This window comes from Panthera pardus, unplaced genomic scaffold, assembly GCF_024362965.1.
Source record: "Panthera pardus isolate Hobbes unplaced genomic scaffold, ASM2436296v1 HiC_scaffold_25, whole genome shotgun sequence".
NCBI classification, from domain to species: domain Eukaryota; kingdom Metazoa; phylum Chordata; class Mammalia; order Carnivora; family Felidae; genus Panthera; species Panthera pardus.
In genome coordinates, this window is record NW_026526821.1 from 46,096,384 (window position 1) to 46,124,073 (window position 27,690).

Genomic DNA, 27,690 nt, shown 5'->3' on the forward strand with positions numbered 1-27,690 from the left:
CTTGAGGGGCACCTAAGTGGCTCAGTCAGTTGACAATCCAACTCTTGGTTTTGGCTCAGGTCATGACTCTAGGGTTGTGGGATTGAGCCCCGCATTGGGCTCCACAATGAGTATAGAGCCTGTTTAAGATTCTCCCTTTCTCTCTCTCTCTCTCTCTCTCTCTCTCTCTCTCTCTCTCTCTCTTTTTCTTTCTCTCTCCCTTTTTCTCTCCCTCTGTCTTCCCTCCTCTGCCCCTCTCCCCACCTTGCACTCATTCTCTCTCTCAAATAAAAATAAATAAATAAAATTACTTGAAGATGTGGAGGAAAAACTGTTATTTGCAGTTTGACTGGCAATCAGGATTATTTTTGCACAAATGGAGTATATTTTAATGCAATCCTGTATATGATTAGTGGAAGTTTTTTTTTTATATTACCCATAATACTAGAAAGAGTTTTTAAAACTCATATAGTCCTTTGTATGCATCTCTCCCTCCCTCTCTTTCTCTGTCTCTTTTTTTTTTTTTTTTTTGGTATAGTATCTCCCTAGTTCTATTAAATCCAAGCCTCTCTGTGAAAAGTGGTTAGAATTCAGTTTTTTAAATTGTGCTAAAATATATGTAACATAAAATTTACCATTTTAGCCATGTTTAAGTGTACAATTCAGTGGCATTAAGTACTTTCACATAGTTGTGCAATGTGTGCATCTCTTTTTGAAATGTAGATTACATAGTTGTTAGATAATATTTGTTTGAGGAACCAATATTGTGATTCAAAGTAAATACTATGGACTGTACCGTTTTTCTGACTTATTTTGTGGAAGCCGTGGGTTTTATAAAATGTGGTCAGTATTGATTTCAGTGGCCGTGCTTCCTTTTCCTCATTTCATTTTTGAGAAGGATGTAAACAACCTAATCGTCCAGACACAGTATGTTTAACTCACCTCTCCCTTGGCGTTGCAGGTTACAAGGCAGGCAGGAACTAACTCGGGGACAGCCATGTCAAGAGGATTGTATCAACCGGCAACAATCTTTATGGGCCGCCAAATGTCAGCCATCTCAAGCATTGGAGGTTTCAGTACAGAGCAGAAATCTCCCCAGCCCACAAAGAACTTTTCAATTCCTGACCCACATTCACACCGACAGACAGCCCAGAGCGGTAATGTGACAGACAGCTATGTAGTACAAACTAATAGTGACACACAGTGCTTAAATAAGTCTGACAAAATAGATGGAAAGACATCTCTTCAGATTGGTGAGAAAACGCCAGTCACAGCCAGCGCATTGTCTGAGGAGGAACAAACTCATTGCTTACAGATAGGAAGCAACACGCGTCACGGCGGGAGTAGTTTATCTGAAGGCAAAAAGTCTGCTGAACTCCATTCCCTGTTACGGGAAAGATTAAGTCCAGAGAACAGAACCACTGATTTAAAGTGTGACAGTTGCAGCAGATCAGAGGGATCAGAGGGAGAAATACTGACACAGGAATGTATTGAAGTCAAGGAAGAAAGAGCCAGACCGCCAGTCTCTCCGCTATCAGCCTCAGAATACTGTGCATCTGTAAATAAGTGTTCTCAAGAGAAGGATTCTGCTTGGGAAGGTTTCCCAGGTGGGTTGAGAGGCTGAGATGGTTTGCTGGTTTTTGTTGGTGTTTAGGTTTTGCGAGTGGTGGTGGTCTTATGTAAGAACAAAATACATTCTTTAATTTTATCTCTGTCAAAAAGCAAACCAGTGACTTGGCTAAAAAATTCCATTCTCATGAGTTCTTAAATACACAGGTGGAAATATTTTTGCAAGCTAATTCACTGATTTTAAAACCCACTGTGATAGGTTTAAAGATATTTTTAATGATTTTTCACATACTATATAATTAATTGTGGATTGTTTCTACATGTTTTTAACTGAGTAATTTATCTGCCTGTGAGGCAGAATGTGTTAACCTTGCTTCTCCCTGAAGTTGTGATCTGTAGTCTGTTCATATTCCCTCTTATAGATCATCTTCCTCCTGGGGACCCAGAATCACAGAAACCCTTCAGAAAAATGCAGGAACAGCAAGAGGAGGAAAGTTTGAGCAGCAGCAGCAGTGATCTCACAGTCTCTGTAAGTGAAGATGATCTGATTTTCAAGAGTTCAGAACCACAGCCAAATCCGGGTGACGTGATGGAAGGAGAAAATGGAATAGAGGCCTTAAAATTAATCCACTTTGAGCAAGAACGAGATGCCCTATCCACCGAAAAACATAATTGTATTTTGCAAACCCTAAGCTCTCCTGATTCAAAAAAGGAATCCGCCACTCACTCACCAACAAGAGAGTAAGACATTCAATTTTTTTTTTTTTTACTGTTCTGTTTTTAATTATAGACATTTTTAGAGACCATTCCACTGGGAATGTATTATTGAACCTTCAGCCATGGATGTGTAAGTTCCTTAAGTCCCGTAAACAGTCTTTTAGATAAGGTTTAATTTTCTTTCTTTCTTTCTTTTTAATGAAATAGCTTTAAAAGTCTGAATATCATTGACTCATGGTGATTGGCAGTTTATAATTATATCCAAACAACCCCTGGTTAATTCATAAGTCATTCCCCCCTACACCCTGCCCTCCAGCATTCTAGAAAGTAAATCATTTTTGAAGTTGTGGTAGCACAGAAGGTAACAAATAGTTAAACTTACTAGGAGTTCAGCTTTAGAGGCTAAGAACTTTGTATCTAATTAATTTGCTTAATCCTTCTATTCCTTGCCACTGTGTCTTACGATTAAACATGAGTTTATAAGTTCTGCTAAGTATATTTCCAAGTCAGCTTTCATTTTTTGAATGAAGACACTGGAATCTTTAATATTAAATAGGAACAACATTAGTGTTAAACATTCTGAGCACTTCTAATATCCAACTTATAAAAGCTCACATATGATTTTTCACTATTGACTAGAGATACTGGGTGGAATTATGTAGAAAGCATTGAAACTATTAGGGAACTTATTCTGCAATGAAAAATAGCACTGATAGGATCTCATCTCTTGTAGGAGTAGAAGAAACCTAAGTAAACAACCTAAGGTAGATGTTATCTTTTAAAAATGGGGAAACCAAGGCCAGGGGCATAGGAATGACATTTGTGCCATTGGGGCAGACCTGCCTCCTCAACTTACATGCTACCCTCAGAACTTTCTCTTATACTATGATAATGTCACTCTTCCTTTTAAAAAAAATTTTTTTTAATGTTTATTTATTTTTGAGACAGAGACAGAGCATGAGAGGGGGAGGGACAGAGAGAGAAGGAGACACAGAATCTGAAGCAGGCTCCAGGCTCCAGCCTCTGAGCTCCAAGCTGTCAGCACAGAGCCAGATGTGGGGCTCAAACTCATAGACTGTGAGATCATGACCTGAACCGAAGTCGGACACTCAGCTGACTGAGCCACCCAGGTGCCCCTGATAATGTCACTTTCTTTTCAATGGTCTCAGCAACAGTGAAAAGACAAGTAGGCATTGTTGTGTATTGGGATATATACTCTCTTTTAGAGCACTGTTGTACCTTTCAATATGTTGCTTTTCACCATTCATAATCTACTTATGGTGAAAAGTTTAATTTATAGTTTGACTCCAAGAGTTCAAGAAAGATTTATTAGGAGCACATCAAATACAAAGCACTTGCACTATGGTTGGAAGCACTGACAAACTTCCTGGACTTACTTATTGTAGAGGCAAACCAAATGGATTTTTCTAGTCATAATACTTCTCTCTCATCAAAGAGGTACAGATATTATATACTATATCATCAGAAACTTTATTACCGGAGATAAAATCATCTATTCTGGGTTTTGTATTCACAGGCTTCTTTTCATACCAATCCATTGGCCAAGTTAGCACTTTGGTAGGCTAACAAGGGGGCTCATGTACTAGTGTCTTTACTCAGAATTCAGTCTTTTCCTGAGATGAAAAACGATGAGCATGTGTGTGGAATTAAGAACACTCTATCTCCTTTTCTCCTATGTGAATGACTTTTTCCTATGACCTTAAAGCCAAGCTCCTTGGGAATTTGGGATATGGTGTTCCAAAACTTATTGGGAAATATGGTCATTTGGTGAATTTTTGAATATTTGTCTTAAAAGAATGTCCCCAGAATAAAAGGTCAGTTAGCAGTGGTTGATGTCTGTGCTATCAAATTTGAGCCTATTGGTTGTCTGTGGTGAAAGTACTCCCACGAATAGGTTGGAAGTGCTTTTAAATGATGCTGGTTAACCTGCTGACATTCCTACTGCTTTTGAGGCCCTACTTTCTCTTATTTATTCTTTAGCATGAGTTGTTCTCCCTTGCTCTGAAGGTTAATTATTAATCTGGGGCTATAGCATTGTATTTACAGAGCTGACACTGTGACCTCAAAGGTTCATTACCTCAGTTAACTTTAGGGTCTTTGGGGGGGCTTGGAGAAAAGTCACTTGAACGAATTTTAGTTAAGAAAGATGAGAGATGGGACAAAGGCAGACACATAGAAAGATACAGACAGGAAACTGGACCCTCTGATTTGATGATGATGATGATGATAGTTATTATGTTTTAGCACATCTGTGTGCCCACTAAATTGCTGTGTTTGGACATGAAACTTGGTCTTAAGCTTCCTAGTAGTAAAGGTGAAAAGAGGAATACAGTATGCTGGATAGTTTCCATTAGAGGGGAAAAGTGAAGCCAAGGATTATTTTTGTGTTGTTTGGTTGTTGTTTGTTTTGTTTAGAAAAAAAATTAATGGCTCTATTGAAATATACTTCACATAACATACAGTCCAGCCACTTAAAGTGTATAATCCAAGGGTTCGGGGTATATTACATTACTGATTTGTGAAAAATGTGCTAAAATGTAAAAAACATTTTAAAATTGCGATTTTAAGCATATAATTTAGTAACATTAATTACATCCACCGTACTGTGCAGCCATCAGCACTATCTCTTTCCAAAAGTTGTTCCTCACCCCAAATATAAACTCTGTAACTCTTCATTCTTCCCTCCCTCCAGTCTCTGGTAACCTCTAATGTACATTCTGTCTGTAAATTTGTCTATTCTGTTGGTAATTATACATTATTTGCACTTGTCTGGCTTATTTCAGTGAGCATAAGATCTTTTAGGTTCATACATGTTGTTGCAGGTATCAGAACTTCATTCTGTTTTATGACTAAATAATATTCTGGTGTATGGACATACCACATTCTGTATATCCATTCATCTGTTGATGGACACTTGGGTTGCTTCTACCTAAAAGCCAAGTGTTTTTGAGAAGCTTCATGACCCACTCCCATGGATACTTCCAGATATTGAAAACCAGGCTGTGCTTCATGCATAATTCCTTCATCGCAAGTTAGAGTTAACCCTTTTCACAAGAAAGCATACCAAAATAAATCTGAGCTTAAAACAAATGTCAAAAAGGAAGACCTAGAATCTTTTTATTCTTTTTTTCAATGTTTTTATTTTTTATTTTTGAGAGAGACAAAGCGTGAGTGGAGAAGAGGCAGAGAGAGAGACACACAGAATCTGAAACAGGCTCCAGGCTCTGAGCTGTCAGCACAGAACCAGATGTGGGGCTTGAACTCATGGACCATGAGATCATGACCTGAGCCAAAGTTGTACACTTAACTGGCTGAGCCACCCAGATGCCCCTAGAATCTTTTTATTCTTAAACAGTAAACAGTTTGCTGCAAACATTGGTACAAAACTCCATGACTTAACCTGATATTTGCTGCTTTTCATGTGTCGGGTGTTGGCCCAGTGTCAGTTGGGGCCTCAAGGATAATTTAGCTATGTGCCCCTCTTCATCCAGGAGAGTCGTTTAGCCTGTCATCTGGTGGTGGTAGCAGAGTTCCTAAGACAGCAAGAGGGCAAGCCCCAGTGCCCAGATGCTTTTATAGTGTCTAAGTCACATTTGCAAGTGTCCCATGGCTAAAGAAAGTCACAAGGCCCAGCCCAGAGTCAACAGGTGAAAAAGTCAAGAGGTCCACCTCTTGATAAGATGAGTGGCAGAGTCACATTGCAAAAGAGGAGACACACAGGGATGGGAAGCTTATGGCCATTTTTTGCAACCCTCCCACAGTATTTTAGGACAAATTCAAATGAAGGTAAGTTCAGCATGGGTCCAAAGGTCAGGAAAGGTTTTATAACAGGTGTTGATGTGGCATCTTGAAGGCTGTTGAGGCTTTGAGTAAGAAGGAGGTAGGAAGAGGTGGGTTAGTTCTCTGAGAGGAGTGCTGGCAGGCATGTAGATGCTGAGTGCACAGAGGGGATGGGTGGGCAGAGCAAAGGGTGTGATTGAGGCTCAGTGAGCAGGACTCCTTAAAATAAAGGTTTAAAATGGTGCCTGAGGCATGGCTGAGAACAGGCCTAGAATATCTGGTTAATAAATTTAGAGTTGATTTTCTGTCTTTTGCACAACTGCTGAAGGATAGTATGGTGCGTAACTTGACTTAGGAGAATTAATCTGACTTGATTAGTTTTGTCAGGATTAATTATCCACAAGGTAGGCAAAATTCTAATGTGGCTCCCCAGAGTCCTGCCTCCTGGTGTGTACTGTGTATAGTCCCCTTGCCTTGAGTGTGGGCAGGAGTGTACATTTGATGGATTTCCCTCCTACAATTACTCTATGTTAAATGACAGATATGAAGACTTTTGCAAATATGATAAAGTCCCAAATCAGTTGCTTTTGAGCTAATCAAAAAAGGAATTCTCCAGGGTGGGCCTGACCTAAACTGATCAGATTAGCCTTTTAAAAGGGACTGGGTCCTTACTGAAGTCAGAGATTCAAAGCAGCTGATGTACTCTCCTGTTTGCCTTGAAAAAGCAAACTGCCATCTTGTGGAGAAGGCCACATGGTAGGAAATCGTTGGCTGGAAATTCATTTGCCAACAACCAGTGAGTTTGGAGGAGGACCCAGACTTAAACAAGATTGCAGACCCGGCCAGCAACTTGATGTCAGCATGGTGGGACTCTGAGAATAAGGCTCCACTAACCTAGACCCAGACCTCTGACCCATGGGAACTGTGAGAAAGGTTTATGGTAAGTGTGAAATTTGTGGTAATTTGTTATGCAGCAGTTATGATCCAATTGAAAAATTGGAATCAGGGATTGTATCTTTGCAAGATTTTATGGGTAGAAGTCACTACCCATAGTGACCCAAGGCAGGCTGAATCAGATGTGTTCAGGGTCCATTGTGGGAGCACATGGTGCCAGGGTGGCAAAGTGAGTGACCTAGCAGCTACCTGGGTTGGGCCCAGCAACTGACCTGTGCTTTCTCTTGCCCTGTACCCTCACCATCTGAGCAAGTGCATTTTCACACATGGCCACATGCAGGTGAGCAGGCATGGAACATGGTTGACTGGTAGGGACCTAGAAAAGTGGGTGTGCAAAACTGCATTACTCAACAAGCAGTTTCTCATGCAAACAGTATTTCTCTGGTGACTTTTCTAGTGAATGAAGCAATGTATTGATGGTTTTTTGGTTTTGCTTTGTTTACAATGCGTAGTATCATATATGTACCTTTACATCATACAGAATACTTTCACTTCCTGAAAACCCCTATGCTCTGTCTACTACTCATCTCTCTTTCCACCCCCTCACCCAAACCCTGGGTCACTACTGAACTTTCTATTGTCTATAGTTTTGCCTTTTCCAGAATGTCATATTCTTAGAATTATACAGTATATATAGCCTTTTCAAATTTCACTAAGCATTATGCATTTAAATTTTTTTAATGTTTATTATTTTTAGGAGAGAGAGAGAGAATGTGTGAGCATAAGCAGGGAAGGGGCAGAGAGAGAAAGGGAGACAGAATCCAAAGCAGGCTCCCTGCTGTCAGCTCAGAGCCTGACTCTGAACTGTGAGATCATGACCCAAGCCAAAGTCAGACACTTAATAGACTGAGCCACCCAGGCGCCCCAAGCAATATGCATATTTTGAACTCTTGTTCATGGCTTTTCATGGCTTGCTAGCTTGTTTCCTTTTAGTGCTAAATAATATTTTGTTACCTGGATATACCACAGCTTATTTATCCATTTACTTACTGAAGGCAGCTTTGTGACCTACACATTTTGTCAATTATGAATAAAGACACTATGGACAATTACGTGCAGGTTTTTGTGTAGACATCAGTAAATATCCTTGTCAGCCTTTGGTATTATCAGTTTGTTTTTTTTTAATTTTAACTATTCTGATAGGTACACAATGGTATATTATTTTAATTTACAATTTTCTAATGACATATGATGGTGAGCATGTTTTCATGTAGTTAATTACTATTTGTATGTCTTCTTTGGTGAGATACCTGTTCAGTTCTTTTGCCTAGTTTTTAACTGGATTGTCTGTTTTCTTATTATTCAGCTTAAATAATTCTTTGCATATTTTGGATACAAGTCCTTTATCAGGGGGATAATATGTTTTGTAAATATTTTCTCCCTGTCTGTAGCATGTCTTTCCATTCTCTTGACAGTGTCTTTTTCAAGGCAGAAGTTTTTTGTTTTGTGTTTTTTTCTTTTTTATTTAACCTCTCCCAGGGCAGTGAACCCCAGCAGTGAGTGCTGGCCCACCAGTACTGCAGGGCTTAGCCACTTGCATTCCCTGCCACCATCTTGAGGTCCCATCACTGAATCTAAGGTGACCTAGATTTTTTACTATGTTATCTTCTAGAAATATTATAGTTTTGCAGTTTACATTTAGATTTGTGATCCATTTTGAGGTAATTTTTGTGAAAGGCACAAGGTCAGTTTCCAGATTCATTTTGTCTTTTTGCTTATGGATGTCATTCTTTGCAGTGCCGTCTGTTGAAAGACTATCCTTTTTCCATTGGAGAGTTAAATAGTTGACTTTATTTGTGTGGGTCTATTTCTGGGTTTTCTGTTCTGGTCCATTAGGATCTGTTTGTTCCTTCATCAGTATCACACTGTCTTTATTATGTTAGCTTTATAGTAAGTCTTGAATTCATGTAGTATCAGTCCTCTGACTTTGCTCTTCTTCAGTACTGTATTGACTCCTCTGGGTCTTTTGCTTTTCCATGTAAACTTTAGAATCAGTTTGTCAATATTCAGAAAAATAACTTGCTGCGATTTGATTGATACTGTTTTGAATCCAGAACTGGGAATTCAAGTTGGGAAAAACTGACATCTTAACAATGTTAAGTCATCCTGTGCATGACATGGAATATCTCTTTGTTTATTTAGATCTTTGATTTCTTTCATCAGTTTTGTAGTTTTCTTCATGTAGTTTTTGTTCATAAACTGTTAGACTTATTGTTAAGTACTTTTCTCTCTTTTGTGCTAATGTAAATGTATTGTGTTTTTCATTTCAAGTTTTACTTGTTCATTGCTGCTATATAAGAAAGCAATTGACTTTTGTAGATTAACCTTATATCCTGTAATATTGCTATAATTGTTATTAGCTTCAGGAGTATTTTGTTTTTGATTCTTTGGGATTTTCAACATAGACAAGCATGTGATCTGTGAATAAAGACAGTTTTATTTTTTTATTCCCAATCTATATGTCTTTTCTTTTCTTTTTTTTTTTTTAAATAAAATTTTTAATGTTTATTTGTTTCTGAGGGGTGAGGGCAGGGGACAGAGGATCCAAAGTGGGCTCTGTGCTGACAGTAGAGAGCCTGATGCAGGGCTTGAGCTCACAGACCGTGAGATATGACCCGAGCCGAAGTCAGATGCTCAACCAACTGAGCCACCCAGATTTCCCTTATTTTCTTTCTTACTGCATTAGCTAGGATTTCTAGTACAATGTTAAATAGGAGTGGTGAGAGGAGACATTCTGGCTTTGTTGTTGATCTTTTGGGGAAAGCTTCTAGTTCTTTCACATTATATATGATGTTAGCTATAGGTTTTTGTTCTTTATCTGTTGAAGAACATTTGTTCTTTATCAAGTTGAAGAAATTCCCCCTTTATTCTTGGTTTGCTGAGAGTTTTTATTGTGAATGAGTATTGACTTTTCTTATATGCTTTTTCTGCATGTAATGGTACAATCATATGATTTTTCTTCTTTAGCTTTGGATGTGATGGGTCATATCCATTGACTTTCAAATGTTAAATCAGGGATATACCTGGGATAAAATCCAACTGGTCATGGTGTATAATTTTTTTTATACATTCTTGGATTCAGTTTGCCATTTTTTTGAGGATTTTTGCATCTATATTCATGAGAGACTCTGATCTGTAGTTTTCCTTTCTTATAACGTCTTTATCTGGTTCTGGTGTTAGGGTAATGCTAGCCTTATGTAATGAGTTAGGAAGTATTCTCTTGCCTTCTATCCTCTGAAAGAGATTGTAGAGAATTGGTATAATTTCTTCTTTAAATGATTGGTAGAATTTGCCAGTGAACATATCTGGCCCTGGTACTTTCTGTTCTGAAAGATTGTCAATTATTAATTCAATTTCTTTAACATATATAGTTCTATTCAGATTCTCTGTTTCTCTTTGTGTAAGATTCAGCATATTGTGTCCTAGAAATTGGGTCATTTCATCTGAGTTACCAAATTTGTGAGTTTAGAGTTATTCATATTATTCTTTTATTTTCCCTTTAATGTACATGGGATCAATAATGATGGTCTGTCATTCATTATGACTTATGTATATCTTTTTTTTCTTGGTTAGCCTTGTATTATGGATTGAATGTCTGTGTCCCCCCAGATTCATATGCTGAAGCTCTAGTGCTGCAAGTGACTGTATTCAGAGATATACAAATACAGTGAGGAGGTGATCTAGGCTAAACGAGCTCATAAAGGTGAGGCTTTAATCCCATAAGGCCAGAACCCTTATAAGAAGAGGAAGAGACACTAGAGCTCTTTCCAGCTATGTGAAGACACAGTGAGAAAGTGGCCATCTGCAAGTCTCACCAGGAACCAAATCAGCCAGCACTTTGATCTTGGACTTCCCTACTTTGAGAATTGTGAAAAATAAATTTCTGTTGTTTAAATCACCCAGTTTGTGGTATTTTGTTATAGCAGCCTGAAAAGACTAATACACCTGGCTAGAGGTTTATCTGTTTTGTTGTTTATTTTTTTTCAAGGAAACAGTTTTTTGTTTTGTTGATTTTGTCTATTGTTTTCCTGTTTTCAATTCTATTGATTTCTTCTCTAGATTTTATGATTTCTTCTGCTTACTTTGGAAAATTACCCCCCTCCCTTTTTTTTTTCTAATTTCCCAATATAGAAGCTTAGATTACTCATTTTTAGATCTTTTTCTTTTCTAATATACGTGTTCAATGCTATAAATTTCCCTGTAAGCCCTGCTTTTGACGTAGCCCACAACTTTTTATAAGTTGCACTTTCATTTTCACTCAGTCAAAATATTAAATTTCTCTTGAAACTTCTTTGACCCATGTGTTCTTCAGAAATGTGTTTTTTAACCTCCAAATATTTTGAGATTTCCTGTATTTCTGTTAATGATCTTTAGTTTTATTCTATTGTGGTCTGAGAGCATACTCTCTCTGACTTATGTTCTTTTAATTTCTTTGGGGTGTGTTTTATGGCCTAGAATATATTTGGCCTTGGCAAATGTTACATTTGAGCTTGAGAAGAATGTGTATTTTGCTGTCGTTGAATGGAGTATCCTATAAATGTCAATTAGATCCAGTTGATTAATGGTGCTCTTCACTTCAGCTATATCCTTGCTGCTTGTTTACCTGCTGGATATGCCAGTTACTGACAGAGGTGTGTTGAAGTGTTCAGCTGTAATGGTCAATTTACCTGTTTCTCCTTGAAGTTCTATCAGTTTTGCCTATGTATTTTGGTGCTCTGTTATTAGGTGCATACACATTAAGGATTTTCATGATATTCCTAAAGGTGGTTTTTTGGATATTTATCCTGCTTCATGTTCTCTGAGCTTCCTAGGTCTATAGTTTGGTGTCGTTAACTTTGGAAAATTCTCGGCCATTATTACTTCAAATATTTATTTTGCTTCTTTCTCTTCCTTCTTCAGATATTCCCATTATTTGTATGTTAACACCCTTTGTAATTATTTCACAGTTCTTGGATATTCTGTTCCTTTTTTGTTATTGTTCATTCTTCTTTCTCTTTGCATTTCATTTTGGCAGGTTTGTATACTAGCATATCTTCTGGCTCATTGATTCCTTCCTCAGCTATGTCCTGTCTACTTGTGAGGCCATCACAGGTATTCAGATTTGAGTTTGATGTGTACATTTTTGGTTTTGCACTTAAGTAGACTGTTTTAAATTAATTATTTTTTCGAAGCCCTGTATAAAAGAATCAAACTGTTCTTCCTTCTAGTTACAGTATATAACTAATTGAATATACAATTGAAAATCACACTGTATAATTCCATTTTGAACCAAAATATTCTGAATGCCTGCTAGGCCCAAAGCTCGGTACTATGCACTATGGGGTTGTGGCAATTTAAAATATGGATGAAAGACCTAAATGTAAGACAGGAAGCCATCAAAATCTTCAAGGAGAAAACAGGCAACAACCCCTTTGACCTTGGCCACACCAACTTATTACTAGACATGTCTCCAGAGGCAAGGGAAACAAAAGCAAAAATGAACTATTGGGACCTCATCAAAATAAAAAGCTTCTGCACAGCAAAGGAAACAAGCAACAAAACTAAAAGGCAACCAACGGACTGGGAGAAGATATTTTCAAGTGAATATCAGATAGAATAAGGTTAGTATCCAAGATCTATCAAGAACTTATTAAATTCAACACCCCAAAAATAAATAATCCAGTAAAGAAATGGGCAGAGGACATAAATAGACACTTTTCCAAAGAAGACATCCAGATGGCTAACAGACACATGAAAAGATGCTCAATGTCATTCATCATAAGGGAAATACAAATCAAAACCACAGTGAAATACCACATCACACCTGTCAGAATGGCTAAAATATAATAACTCAGGAAACAACAGATGTTAGTAAGGATATGGAGAAAGGGGAAGAACGGTTCGGAAGTTCCTCAAAAGGTAAAAATAGAACTGCCTTATGGCCAAGCAGTTGCATTACTAGGAATTTATCCAAAGGATATCAAAATGCTGATTTGAAGGGACACATGCACCCCAATGTTTATAGCAGCATTATCAATAACAGCCAAATTATGGAAAGAACCCAATGTGTATCAACTGACGAATGGATGAAGAAGATGTGAGATACACACACACACACACACACACACACACACACACACACACATTGAAATATTATTCAGTGATCAAGAAGAATGAAATCTTGCCATTTGCAACAACGTGGATGGGACTATAGTATATTTTGCTAAGTGAAATAAGTCAAGTCAGAGGAAGACAAGTATGATTTCACTCATGTGGAATTTAAGAAACAAAATAGATGAACATAGGGGAAGAGAAGGAAAAATAAGAAAAACAGAGAGAGAGGCAAACCATAAGAGACTCTTAAATATAGAGAACAAATTGCAGGTTGCTGGAGGAGAGGTGGGTGGAGGAATGGGCTAAATGGGTGATGGGCATTAAGGAGGGCACTTGTTGGGATGAGCACTGGGTGTTATATGTAAGTGATGAATCACTGAATTTTACTCTTGAAACCAGTACTACACTATAGGTTAACTAACTTGAATCTAAATTTTAAAAAAAGGAAAGAAAAATATGGCTACAATTTTTTCAACACTTTTCTTATCAAAAGATGGGGTTTCTGTCCATTTCCCTTGAATCTGAGTAGGCTAATTACTGCTTAACTAAGTAGAGCATGGTGGAATTGATGCTCTCTGACTTTAAAAGTTGAGTTGTAAAAGGCCATGCAGTTTCTGCCCTGTTTGCTACACCACTTGTTCTTGGAACCCTGAAGCACTATGAGAAATCTGACTAATCTGAGACTGCTGTGCTTGAAGAAATTATGTTAGGTGCTCTAGATTATAGTCCCAGCTGGGCCCATCCTTCCAGCTATCTCCACCAAGATGCCAGATATGCAGTGAAGCTTTCTTGGACCCTCCAGACAAGTGCATTCACCCCAACCAACCTCTCTTAACACATGAAGTAGAAGAATCACTCAGCCAAGCCCTGCCTAATTCTTGATCCACAAAATCATCACATATAATATAATGATGGTTGTTATAAGATACCAAGTTTTGGGGTACTTTGTTATGAGTCTACAGATAACTACTATAAGACTTAGTTCATTTTACCTTAAATATTTATTGAGTGCCTCCCCTGTGCCAGGCACTATTTTGCTTTTACATTTATGATCATCCATGTAGAGGGGAGGAAGATACCATAAACTGATAAACAGTCTATGTGGAAAGTGTTATGACAAAGAATAGCAGGTTAAGTGTATAAAGAAGGCATAGATGCAACTTAATATGGGATGGTTAGGGAGAGTCTTTCCAGTAAGATGATATTTGAGTAGAGACCTAAAGTGAGTGAGTAAGCTACATTAAATTGTACCCATACCTTCTCTATCACCTAACCTGCTTTATTCTTTGTCACCTTAATTTTCACCCTGGTATATTTGTTTATTATACATGCTCCCTCATGTGGGAGCATATTTGATGTTTCCAGGAACAGCACACAAGCCAATCCAGCTGGACAACAAGAGGTGAGGGGGGGAGGTAGGAGATAGAGTGAGAGAAGTATCAATGGACCAAATCATGAAGGGTCTTGTAGGCTATAGGAAGAATTTTGGATTGTGCTTTAAGGGAGATGAAGAATCACGCTGGCTACTTAATGGAAAGTGAACTATTGGGGAAAGGGTGGGAACAGGGAAACCTGTTTGGAGAATATCACAGTGATCCAGGGAGAGATGGTAGTGCCTTGACCACAGTAGCAGCAGTGAGAAGTAGTCAAATTCTGGAAATATAAATGTATGTGTTGAAAAATCACATACACACATAACATGAGATTTACCCTAACATTTTTTAAGGCTTTATTTTTATAGAATAGTTTTAGGTTCACATCAAAAGTGAGAGGTAGATACGAAGATTTCTCATATACCTTATGCCCCCACACATACATGGTTTCCCTCATTATCAACATCCTGCATGACAGTGGTTCATTTGTTACAATTGATGGGCCTTCATTGACACATCATGATTACCCCAAATCCATAGTTTAAATTACAGTTCATTCTTGGTGTTGCACATTCTGTGGATTTCGATAATGTATAATGACATGTATCCATCATTAGAGTATCATAAAGAGTATTTTCATTGCACTAGAAATTCTCCGTGTTCCACCCATTCATACCCCTACCCCTACCCCCTGGTAAGCACTGATCCTTTTACAGTTGCCATAGTCTTACCTTTCTAGAATGTCATATTCTTGAAATCATACAGTTTGTAGCCTTTTTTGATTGGCTTCTTTTACTGAGCAATATTCATTTAAGGTCCCTCCATGTCTCTTTGTAGCTTGATACCTCATTTCTTTTAAGGGCTAAATAATATTCATTACTTGGATATACCATAGTTCATTTATCCATTCACCTACTGAAGGACACCTTTGTGGCTTCCATGTTTTGGCAATTATGAATAAAGCTGATATAGACATCTCTGTGCAGATTTTTATGTGAGCATAGTTTTCAACTCATTGGGTAAATACTAAGGAGTACAGTTGCTGGACTGTATGGTAAGACTATGTTTAGCTTTGTAAGAAACTGCCAAACTGTTTTGCAGAATGTTTTTTGCATTCCCACCAGTAATGAATAAGAATTCTTGTTGCTTAAAAGCCATATTAGCATTTGTTGTCAGTTTTTTGGATTGTAGCCATTCCAATAGATCTGTAATAATATCTCATGTTGTTTTAATTTTCAATTCCCTAGTGACATATTGAGCATCTCTTCATACATTTACTTATCATTTGTATAGTTTGGTGAGGTGTCTCTTTTTGCCCATTTTTAATTAAGTTGTTTATTTTCTTATTGCCCACTTTTAAGAGCTCTTTGTATATTTTGGATACAAGTCCTTTATCAGATGTGTCTTTTGCAAATATTTTGTCCAAGTCTGTGCTTGTCTTCTCATTCTCTGGCTATTACTTTTCAAGTTTCTAATTATAATGAAGTCTAGCTTATCAATGATTTCTCATGCCTTTGTTGTTGTATCTAAAGAGTTAAAGCCATAACCCAACATCATCTAGGGTTTCTCCTTTGTTCTCTTTTCGTTTTGTAGTTTTGTGTTTTACATTGTGTGGTCCGTTTTGAGCTAATTTTTATGAAGGGTATAAGGCGTGTATCTAGATTCATTTTTTTCTTTGCATATGGATGTTATTTTACCATTTGTTAAAAATGTACCATTTGTTAAAAAGTTAGCATATTTTTAAGTGTACCATACAGTATTGTTGACTGTAAGCACAATGTTATATAGCATATCTCTAGAACATTTCCATCTTGACTAACTGAAACTTCATGCTCATTGAATAGCAAGTGCCATTGACTTCTCCTCCAGCCCTGGGACAACCACCATTCTTTCTGCTTCTAAGTTTGACTACTTTAGATATCTTATATCTGTGGAATCATGCAGTATTTGTCCTTCTGTGACTGGCATATTTCTTGTAGCATAATGTCATCAAGGTTCATCCATGTTGTAGCATCTGACAGGATTTCCTTCTTTTAATGGCTGGATAATACTCCATTCTGTATATATACACTAGATTTTCTCTATCCATTCACCTGTCTGTGACATTTAGTTTTTTTCCACCTCTTGGCTATTGTGGATAATGCTGCAATGAACATGAGAGTGATGCTATCACTGTGAGGTCCTGATTTCAGGTCTTTTGAATAAATACTCAGAAGTGGGATTGCTGGATCATATGGTAGTTCTATTTTTATTTTTTTTAAGGAGCCTCTGTACTGTTTTCTGTGGTGGCTGCAACATTTTACATTCCTTTCAAAAGTGCACAAGAATCTAGTTTTCTCTATGTACTCACCAACACTTGTTATTTCCTGTTGGCCTTTTTATCCCCCCCAAACAATAGGTGTTCTAACATCATTGAAGTGATATCTCATTGTGGTCTTAATTTGAAGTTCCTTTCATATATATCCTTTCACATATATCTTGGTCATTTGTATATCTTCTTTTGAGAAATATCTATTCAAATCCTTTGCCTTTTATTTAAAATAAAAAATTTTTATTTTTAATTTTTTTAATGTTTATTTTTGAGGGGGGGGGGGGCGGAAAGCATGAGTGGGAAGGGGGCAGAAAGAGGGAGACACAGAATCTGAAGCAAGCTCCAGACAGCAGGCTGTCAGCACAGAGCCCAGCACTGGGCTCGAACCCACAAACCATGAGATCATGATCTGAGCCGAAGTTGGATGTCAACCAGCTGAGCCACCCAGGTGATCCTCAAATCCTTTGCCCATTTTTAAATTTTTTTTTTTTTTTTTTTTTTTGCAGTTGAGTTGTAGGAGTTCCTTATATTTTTTGGATATTAATGCCTTATCATATATATGTTTTGAAAATATTTTCTCCCATTCCATAGGATGCTTTTTCACTCAGTTTGTGGTTTCCTTTGCTGTGTAGAAACTTTTTAGTTCAAAGTATTCCCATACAAATAGACAACTATTTTTGCTTTTGTTGTCTGTGCTTTTGGTGTCATACCCAAGAAATAATTGCTAAGACCAATGCCAGGAAGCTGTTCCCCTGTTTTTTTCTAGGTGTTTTAAAGCTTCAGATCTTATGTTTACATTTTCAGTACATTTTGAATTGACTTTTGTGTGTGGTATAAGATAAGGGTCCAGGGGCTCCTGGGTAACTGAGTTGGTTAAATACCTGACTCTTGATTTCAGCTCGGGTCATGATCTCATGGTTGTAAGATCCATGCTCAGTGTGGAACCTGCTTAAGATTCTCCCTTTTCCTCTCTCTCTTCCCTTCCTCTGCTCTCACTTGTGCATACACACTCTCCCTCTTCTCTCTCTCTCAAAAAGAAAAAATAAGATAAGCATCCAATTTCATCCTTGAATTTGGATATCCATTTTTCCCATCACCATTTGTTGAAGAGACTATCTTTTCCCCATTGTATATGCTTGACCAAAGATCAGTTGACTCCATGGATTTATTTCTGGGCCCTTTGTTCTATTCCTCTTGGCTATATGCCTTTGTTTCTACCAGTACCATACTATTTTGATTATTGTAGCTTTGTGATATGCTTTGAAATCAGGAAGTGTGAGTCCTCCAGCTTTGTTCTTTTTTTCTCAGTGTACTTTGGCTATTCAGAGTCCTTTGTAGTTCCATATGAATTAGGATTGTTTTTTTCTATTTCTGTAAAAAAATGCCCTTAGGATTTTGATAGGAATCATATCTATCATATCTGTAGATAATTTTGGGTAATTTTGACATATTAACAATATTGAGTCTTCTAATCCATGTACATGAGGTGTCTTTCCATTTATTTGTGTCTTCTTTAATTTCTTTCAACAATGGTTTGTAGTTTTCAGTGTACGGGCCTTTTGCCTTATTGGTTAAGTTTATTTCTAAATATTTTATCTTTTTAATTCTATTGTCAATGGGATTGTTTATTTAATTTCCTTTTTGAGTTGTTATATAAAAATGCAACTGATTTTTGTATGTTGTTTTTGTATTCTGCAATTTTACTAAATCATCTGAGTATAAATGCATTTTTAAATCATATACCCGGAAGCCATTAGAACCGAGAAGTTGTGCCATTGGTGTCAAGTGGAGTGTCTCAGGTGGGGTTTAGAAAGACTGAGTAACATTCCCAGATCATAGAGCTAGTCAGAGGTGCTGCTAGCATCCATGCTGATAGTCAGATGCCAGAATTCATGCTCTCAATTTCTGTGCTCTATCCCCCAAATCACAATCATAATGGTGACAGTATCCTTCAATAGCACCAACTCTGTGCTGGGCACTGTTCTGACAGCTTTGTAAATCCATTTTTTCCTACTATCATCACCATTTTACAGAGGAGGAAACAGACACAGAGAGGCTATGTTCAGAGTTACAAAGTATCTCAGTGCACTTTGAACTTGGCTGCCTCCACAGTCCTAACTGGTACCCTGGGCTATTTCCCTGTAACCTTCCCCTGCCTAAATAACTGGAGTGTCATTGAAGGTATTATTTCATAGGGTCGAATAATGAAGTTTGGGAAGCAAATTAGATTCTTTAATTGAAAAAGAAAGGAAAACCAAGCCATGACAATTTGATCTTTTGCTCCATCCGTATTGATTTTTGTACCTTCCAGTCTCAAATAATCTGGTGAAGAGCTGTGTGCCTTTCTTCAAACTTGAACAAAGTACTTGCAAAGTTGCTTTGTTCTTTTCCCCCTGGAGTACGACTGAAAGCAAAATGTAATGCTGCCTTTTAAGTTAAGTCAAATGAAAGCCTTGGTTTCTCAAGGTCATAAAAATGTGATCACATAGATTGAATCTCATCCAGTGATGTTAATTTAGCCCCTCTTCAAAGTTAAACATAGGAAGGAAGTTCTTATATTTGAGAAAGGATTGCTGCTGAAAATCATAATTGCCAGGAATCACAGGTTATAACTGTGTTCCTTTAGAATTTTCCCTAAATTCACTTTAAGAGCTGAAAACACACACACACACACACACACACACACACACACACACACATACAAATTCAGCATTCCTTCAGATGCTGTGATGCCTTCAGATATCTGTTTTCAGTTGCTTTTTTTCTTCACCACTGTCACTTGTTTTTCCTGGCTATGACCTCTACCCCTCAATGCAGGTGGTCCCCTGAACTTTTTCTTGCCACCCCATAGATTCTTGCCTTTGTTCCCAAAGTCAGGTTGTGCATTACATTTCTGGAAAAATAACCCAGCGCCAGCGGTGAGGCCATCAGTGTATCATTCTCCAGTTTTGCCTGTGCCTCTTGTTTTAGCGAACCTATTTCAGTCTGAAAAATCTGGGACCTCCTTATCTTTACTTTGGTTAAAAATGTAAAAGTCCAGGGCCAGGTTTCTAAGAGGGCGGTAGTTCTGATACCTGATCATTAGCAAAATAGTCAATAATCACAGTCATTGTTCCTTGGTGTCTATGCAGGGAATAAAAAAAAACAACAACTCCCTTGGCCATCTTGAACCTCAGCCTTTGCCAGCCATCTTATGTTGATGGCCTGGGTCAGATGAGGTGAGTGACCTGTAGCAAAGACAGTCTTGTGGGGTACTGAGGAGCACTTGCGAAGTTTACAGCCTAAAGAACCTCTTTAAACATTTTTTACAAGACAGCTCTACCAATGAAGAGCCCGTCAATTTGTGTTTGATTACCTATTCCACTTCTTAAATGCTCATATGTTTATGTTTTCATTCATCTTGACTCAGTTTGCAAATGTATACTATGCTAGAAATAGATCCATTTTCTAAGTTTTCAAATGTGTGGGCCTATTTTATATTTTAGGATTTCTACTGTATCCATAATTATGCTCCTTTTCTCACTCATAATTTTTTTGTCTGCCCTATTTTTTAATGAGTCAATCCTGCATAAGATTTGTCTATGCTATTACTTTTCTTCAAATCAGATTTTATCCCATCTATTGCTTTTTAAAAACTCATTCATTTCTGGGGTGCCTGGGTGGCTCAGTTGGTTAAGTGTTTGACTCTTTGTTTCGGCTCAGGTCATGATCTCACGGTTGTGAGACTGAGCCCTGTGTTGGTTCCTTGCTGAGTGTGGAGGCTGCTTAAGATTCTCTCTCTCTCTCTCTCTCTCTCTCTCTCTCTCTCTCTCTCTCTCTCTCTCTCTCTCTTCCCTTCCCTCTGCCCCTCCCAGCTCGCATAATGTTGTTATGGTTTACACCCATTTATGAAAAATCATCCACAATATGAACCTGTTTCCTTACTTTTATTAGCTCAAGCTTATTAATTACATAGTTTTAACCTGCGAGTTCACTAACTTTTGATCTATAAGTTTCAGACCTTTCAAAAATCTGTTGTTAATTAATTAATTTACATTCTTCCTGGGCAATATAAGTACCTTAGACACTATATCTCCATTTATTCCTTGAAGGTCTATTTTCTTTGGTTTCTTAATCACTGTCTTGTTTTTTTCAAATCTCTGGTAATTTTTGAATGGATATTGTATAGAAGCATTTTTGAAGTGATTTGAGACCTAGGAAGTTCTCTTCCTCTGGAGAGGATTTACATATGCTTTTGGCATGTGTCTGGGGCAGAAGCAATCCTGGATTCTTTCATCCAGGTGTGAGGATTTTGATGGTTTGGAGCCAGACTTTAGTCCCTTTGATGACCAGACTATTCTATTTCACTCTTATCTATAGAAAGTAGCCCTTTGAGGTTCCAGTTCAAAGTGTGGGTGATTTATTAGGGCTCCCTTCTTTAGTAGACCCAATGTCGGTTTTTATTCTCCAACTCTGTGGGTTTGTCCAAAGCTCTACTTAGCATCTCAGATTCTCAGCTTCCTGTTCTGGAATTTACACATGCCCTTCAAAGAAAAGTTGCCGCACATACTAAGCTCATTTCACTGAATTTTCTTTTTTTCTTTTCTTTTCTTTTTTTTTTTTTTTTTTTTACATTTGATCCTGTAGTCCTTCATTACCTTATCTGTCTAATGCTGTCAAGGAGATTTTTCAAATATATGTTGTTGTTCTTAGTGCAAGGTTTCACCTGCATTACCTAGGATGCCATTAGGAGAACCTGAAGTCTTTGTCATATGCACTTTTAAAAATAAATTTTATTATTGCGGTATAGCATACACATAGAAAAGTGAACAAATCATAAGTATACAGCTTGATTGATTATCACAGAGTGAACACCCCTGGTAGCCCCTCCCTGTCCAGAAATGGTTTTGGTACCCAAAGCCTGCTCTTTGTCCCCCTCCCACGCTTCTCCCTCATCATCACTTCCATTAACTGCTGCTTCCTTTCTGAAGACCAAGGAAACCAGATATCATTTGGCCCCTTTGAGTTTTAATTATGAAATGCATAGCTTTGGCCAAAGCCTTCCTAATTTGGTTTGCCTTTCCCCCTTTAAATCTGTTACTTGGAAGGTTTTCTTCCTTTCCATTTTATCTTTCTTGCCTGTATGAACCCTCTCAAGTCTTTCAACAGTCTGTCTCTGTAGTTTGCACACAATACTTTCTTGTTTTCGTATGTGTAGTTACTGGAAAGCCTTCCAAACTCATGACTGTCTGCTGACCTGTAGAATATGCTATTTCAAAGTGTTGTTATGGTTTACACCCATTTACGAAAAATCATCCAGAATATGAACCTGTTTCCTTCCTTTTGTTTCTCCTGTCAGGCTAATGCTAATTCCATTTCTTTAACTAGAGATGATCACAAGAAACAAATCGGGAACACATTTGTTTGGTTTGGAATGTTCTCTTGCTGTCTCCCTGCTCTAGACATGTGAAATCACAGGAGAAATGGCAAAGCCATGACCTCTTGTAATTGTCATCTTGTATCTCTTTGTGGCCAGTATTGAAATTGACTAATTGAACTTGACTTCTCGTTCTCATTTCCACCTTCATCAGATTCATTTCTTTCAGCTAAAGCACCTGTACAGTGGCTGGCATATGTTATAATTTGAATCTTTATTAGTTGATGATAACCTGATATGATGGTTCTAGAAGTCAAGATCCAGGGACATACATGAAGTAAAACAGGAATGGCCAACATTTTTTTTTTTTAAGTTAGAAATGAACTTGGCTTCTGTGTCTCTTATTTCTGACTGTTGGTAATTTGGTAAATTTCTTTTCTAGCATCAAATAATCAGAATCATGACAAAATGGGCATTTTGTTTTACTTTACCCTTGAAAAGTGTTGGGTATGGTGCACTCACTGTAAGTATAGTTTGTACTTAACATCAATATATAAGGTCACCAGCAAAGCCCCAGAACTTGGAGAGTTCAACCAGGAAGTCATAATCCAAATGGGTGTGACCAGAAGTTTTCCTTAAAAAAGGGATACTTTCCAGAAAAAAGACACATACCTTGTTTTATTGTGCTTCACTTTATTGAGCCTCACATATTCTGCATTTTTTTACAAGTTGAAGGTTCAAGACTTCAGTGGGAAGTGACTACAGATGTGGTGGAAACAGCAAGAGAAATAGAATCAGAAGTGGAGCCTAAAGATGTGGCTGAATTGCTGCAATCTCATGATCAAACTTGAATGGATGAGGAGTTGCTTCTTATAGATGAGCAAAGAGTGTTTTCTTGAAATGGAATCTACTCCTGGTGAAGAAGCTGTGAAGATTGTTGAAATGACAACAGAGGATTTAGAATACATGAACTTAGTTGATAAATCAGCAGCAGGTTTTGAAAAGATTGACTCCAATCATAAGAGAAGTTCTACTGTGGGTAAAATGCTATCAAAGAGCACCACCTGCTATAGAGAAATCATTTGTGAAAGGAAGAGTAAATTGATGCATCAAACTTCATTGCTTTAAGAAATTGCCACAACCACCCCAGCCTTCAGCAACTCCCACCCTGATCGCTCAGCAGCCATAAAGGCAAGACCCTCCACCAGCAAAATGATTATGACTCACTGAAAGCTCAGATGCTGGTTAGCATTTTTTTAGCCATATTTTAAAATTAAAGTATTTACATTGTCTTTTTAGACATAATGCTATTGCACACTTAACAGACTACAGTATAGTGTAGACATAACTTTGATATGCACTGGAAAACAAAAATATTCATTTGACTTGCCTTATTGTGATACTTGCTTTATCACGGTGGTCTAGTACCACACCCACAGTATCTCTGAGGCATGCCTGTAATCAGGGTTGAAAAGTTACCTTCAAGGAAGGTCATAGACTAATCAGCTGTAGGGTCTGTCTGAAGCAAGGATGTGTGAGCATGTGGAACAGGGGCAGCATACAGCCCAGGAAAGGGAAGGCTTGAGGCAGAATCAGGTAGTTCCACATCCAGTACTGATGTGGGGAGAGACGCACCAAGTCCAGGGGCGGACAACTCGGGAGGTGTCCCCTGGAGTGGAACAGTGGAGTTTTACCACACTTCACCTGACCTACCCAAAATCTTTAATATTTTGTTAGGGTTAGGCTTAAGGTTGTCATATAAACTTGATATGCTAATATTTATAATAATAGTGATAATTTCTATTATCTTTGAGTGCTTGCTACATAGCAGATGCTGTGCCAGTCACTTTATACACATTATCTCATTTATGACAGTGGTCCTATGTAGTAGAGGTGTCATTACCTGCATTTTACTGATAAGGGGACAAGAATCACCTCTGGGACTGCCTTCCAATGAGATGCCTTCTCCCGCACTCTGGAAGGGCAGGTGGACCAGGCTGGCTTTCCTGCTTTCATGGCTCCAGAGCTCCCTCTTCTGTGGTTCTCCCATAATGTTTCTAAGTGTGGCTTCTAGCTTTCTTGGATCTCTTGCTTCTTTCCCCTCATCCACATTAAGTGGAAAGAGTCTTTCTTATTGCCTCAGTTCAGTTCAATTTAGAGGTCACTTCCAGCAGTTTCTTCTCAGGGCTGAACTCTCTGCTGAAAAAGCACTGAGAACAGTGAGGTCCCAGACTGCAGGGCCGCTCCTGTCCCTGCCACAAGCCCCTCTGTTCTCACCCTTGAAATGGGCCTGCAGACCCCCTTCCAGATGGGCTGCTGTCCTTCTGGTGAGTACCACCTGCTGATGTGGAGGGGAGGTTTTTGTGTTCTGGGGAACATCCTGTGTCTCTTTGCTGTCCCTCCACTTCCTTTTGTACAGTTGCAGATGTAATGGGTTGGGTTGCTCTTGAGTTGGTCACACTGCCTTGTGTTCTGTCACCTAATTTTTTGGTAGATATTACTTGTGAGTTTTTGGTTTGCTCTACTAGTTGTTGTCTTTATTTTTTATTTTATTAGGGGAATTCTGAGAGATTAAAAAAAAAAAAAGTACGCTGACACTATTTTCCTAGAATTCTTTTTACCATTTGATATTTGGGTAAATCACAACATTTTAAGGGCAGTCTCCCAATGGCATGTGAAGGTGCCCTGCCCCAGCTTTCTGGGAGCCAAACAAGAGTTGGAAAGGGAGGTGAGGGAGATGGTAGAGGAGGGAAAGATGAGGGAGGCTAGTGGGAGAAGGTAGCAGACCTACACCTCTGCCAGGGAGGGAACAACGGACCAAATCCTGCTCAGTGTGTAGCAAAACTAAACCTCCTTCAACACAAATTTGAGATCTGTAAGTAGTTTATTCTGAGTGGGACAAGTTTACCATGGTTTCAGATGTTGGGAGAGGAAACTCTGACAGTCAGGCCCTGGTTGTTTAAGACCCAAACAAGGTAGGAAAGACTGGAACATGGCTAGGTTTTCAAGAAAATGGGGCTAATAGCAAACGGGCCTCAGGGAGAGGCCATGTATAGGCCTGGCCATCAGTAGGTCCTGCCAAGCCTGAAGCCATCCCAGCCTAGGATGCAGGTGTGAGTGCACAAGCTCCCAAACAGTTACAGTCCCCTGAATTCCAGGCCACCCCTAGATGTTCAAGCTGAGGCCCCAGACATTATGGAGCAGACAAGCCACCTGCTAATTACTGACCCACAAAAGCCATGAGCATAGTGCAAGTTGAATAACACCACTGAATTTGGATTAACTTGTTACACAGCAGTGGATAACCAGACCATCCATGATGACTGGTTGGCTAGTTGAAGGAGATCAGCCATTCCAGATTGCAGGAGGGCAATCCTAGAGAAGAGCCACCACAGCCCATGTCTAGGAGACTGTTGGTGACTCCAACTGAAAGGGTGGCTCATGTGGCAGCATATAGCACCACTTCAGGAGCCGCAAGAGTCTTTCTTTATCTCTCCAGTGCCAAGCACACCAAGAGCAAGGATCCTTCTATTGCTCATATTTATAAAAATAAGAGGAGATATGGTGGGGGCCAGGGTGACAGGAACAGGATTGTCATTTTAAGATACCTCCTTAAATTTTTTTCAGTGAAATATGAATCTGAATTACTGAAAAGCCATCTGTAAGAGTTTGTTGTTTTTCAAAGTTAGTGTTTTGGCCTTGTTGAACATTCAACTATAAATTATCTTGATATATCAGGTTACTCTTGGCTACAAATAACAGGAACACTGTTTCAAACTCCTTTCAATAATAAATATATTTGTTATTTCTTATTTCTGGAAGTCCAGGAATAAAGCAGGCCCTGAGATTGGTTAATGCCACCCTTCACTTCTGTCATCAGAGACCCAGACCCTTTCCATTTTGTTGCTGTCAGCCTCAGTACTGGCCTTATCCTATGGCCAGGAGCAAGATGGCAGCAGAATGCTATTATGGACTAAATTGTGCCCCCTCAAAACTCATGTCGAAGCCCTAGACCCCAATGTGATGGTATTTGGAGATGGGGGCTTTAAGAGGTGTTTAGGGTTGGATGAGGTCATTGAGGCTGGGGCCCTCATAATGGGATTGGTGCCCTTTTAAGAAGTAACTTGAGACAGCTCTCTTTCTCCCTCTGCCAAGTGAGTACACAGCAAGAAGGTGGCTGTCTATAAGCCAGGAAGAGGGTCTTCACCAAGGAACCAAATCAACTTGCACCTTGATCTTGGACTTCCTAGCCTCCAAAACTGTGAAAAATGAATATGCTATTTAAGGCACCCAATCTGTGGCATTTTGTTATAGCAGTAAAAGCTGACGAATGCAAGTGCCAAGAACTTCATCTAGATACCACAAAGGTAAAGAGACACCAAAGATAGAAAGACATTTGCTCTTCTCCATTCTCTTTATTAGAAGCAGGGAAAGCCTTCAGTAGACTTCCTCTAACATCTCATCACCTAAATTCAGTCACAGGCCCATTCCTAAGTCAATCACTGGCAAGGGTTATTATAACTGGCTGAGATGAAAGAAGCCTATAGTGGGAGGGACCAGGTAGTAAATATTTTAGGCTTTGTTTTCCTCTTCCCACCCCCATCGCCTTTCCCTCCTTCTTCCTCTTTTAAATCTTAGCTCCAGGCTTGTACAAAAGAAGGCCGTGGCTGGATTTGGTTACCCCTGGCTTAGACTAATTGTGATCTAGTCCTGAATTGGAGTTACTCGAGAGGAAGGTTGATTCCTAAACAAAATTGAGGTTCTGTGAAAGGGAAGTAAGGATCTGGGCAGTGAATAGGCAGCCACAGTGCTGCTACACTTGGTCAAAAGAAGACTTTGTGGATGCAGAAACAGCCAAAGGAGGTGTGTCCAAGATAGCACTTGGGCTTTTTTAATAATGAATAAGTATTGCTTTTATAATCAGAAAATAGTTAAGCTAAAAACAAGCCCTCAAAACTATCTTTTGGAAATATTCTAAAATTAGATTGTGGGAGATTACACAACTATGAGTCTGTTAATAAAAACCATTGAATATATACTTTAAATGAGCAAATTTTATGTTATATAAATTATATGTCAGTAAAGCTGTTGTGGGCTTTTTTTTTTTTTTAATCTTCTGAATTCCAAAGGTTAAAAAACATGTCTTGCAGCTCTGTGGTGTTTGCCCTGTGGAGGCAAGGGCACCTTTGATTATATGGCTGGTTTCATAGCTTTCACTGACAGCCTTGGAAAGCTTCCTGTAACGGTGATGCTTTTAATGGCCAGTTTTTTGGACATGTGTGCTAAATATCCTTAGAAAGTATTTTCTATTTTATAATCAAATGCTTAGCATGCTTATAATAAAAATAAAACTGAGGCAAAAGCAAGGAATTACTGAAAATTTTTGCCTTTTCACCCCTTTTAAAATTTCTTTACTCTTTGTGTCCATTACTATTTCTGTTGTATTTACTTATTTTAAACAGCTTTAAGTCAGAGGGAACTCTATTGGCATGTGGCAAGAAGTCCTGTGGTAGATAGTCTGCAGCGTGGCTTCATCC

At 38.5% G+C, this 27,690-nt stretch overlaps 1 protein-coding gene across 1 annotated transcript in view; it reads left to right on the top strand.

The window, feature by feature from the left end:
• KIZ (kizuna centrosomal protein) overlaps positions 1–27,690 on the top strand; it is a 143,298-nt gene that overhangs the window by 57,728 nt on the left and 57,880 nt on the right. Inside the window, exons 5-6 of the mRNA XM_019462377.2 lie at positions 941–1,586; positions 1,971–2,289. Coding sequence (XP_019317922.2) covers positions 941–1,586; positions 1,971–2,289 — 965 coding nt within the window. The remainder of the gene's footprint in view (positions 1–940; positions 1,587–1,970; positions 2,290–27,690) is intronic.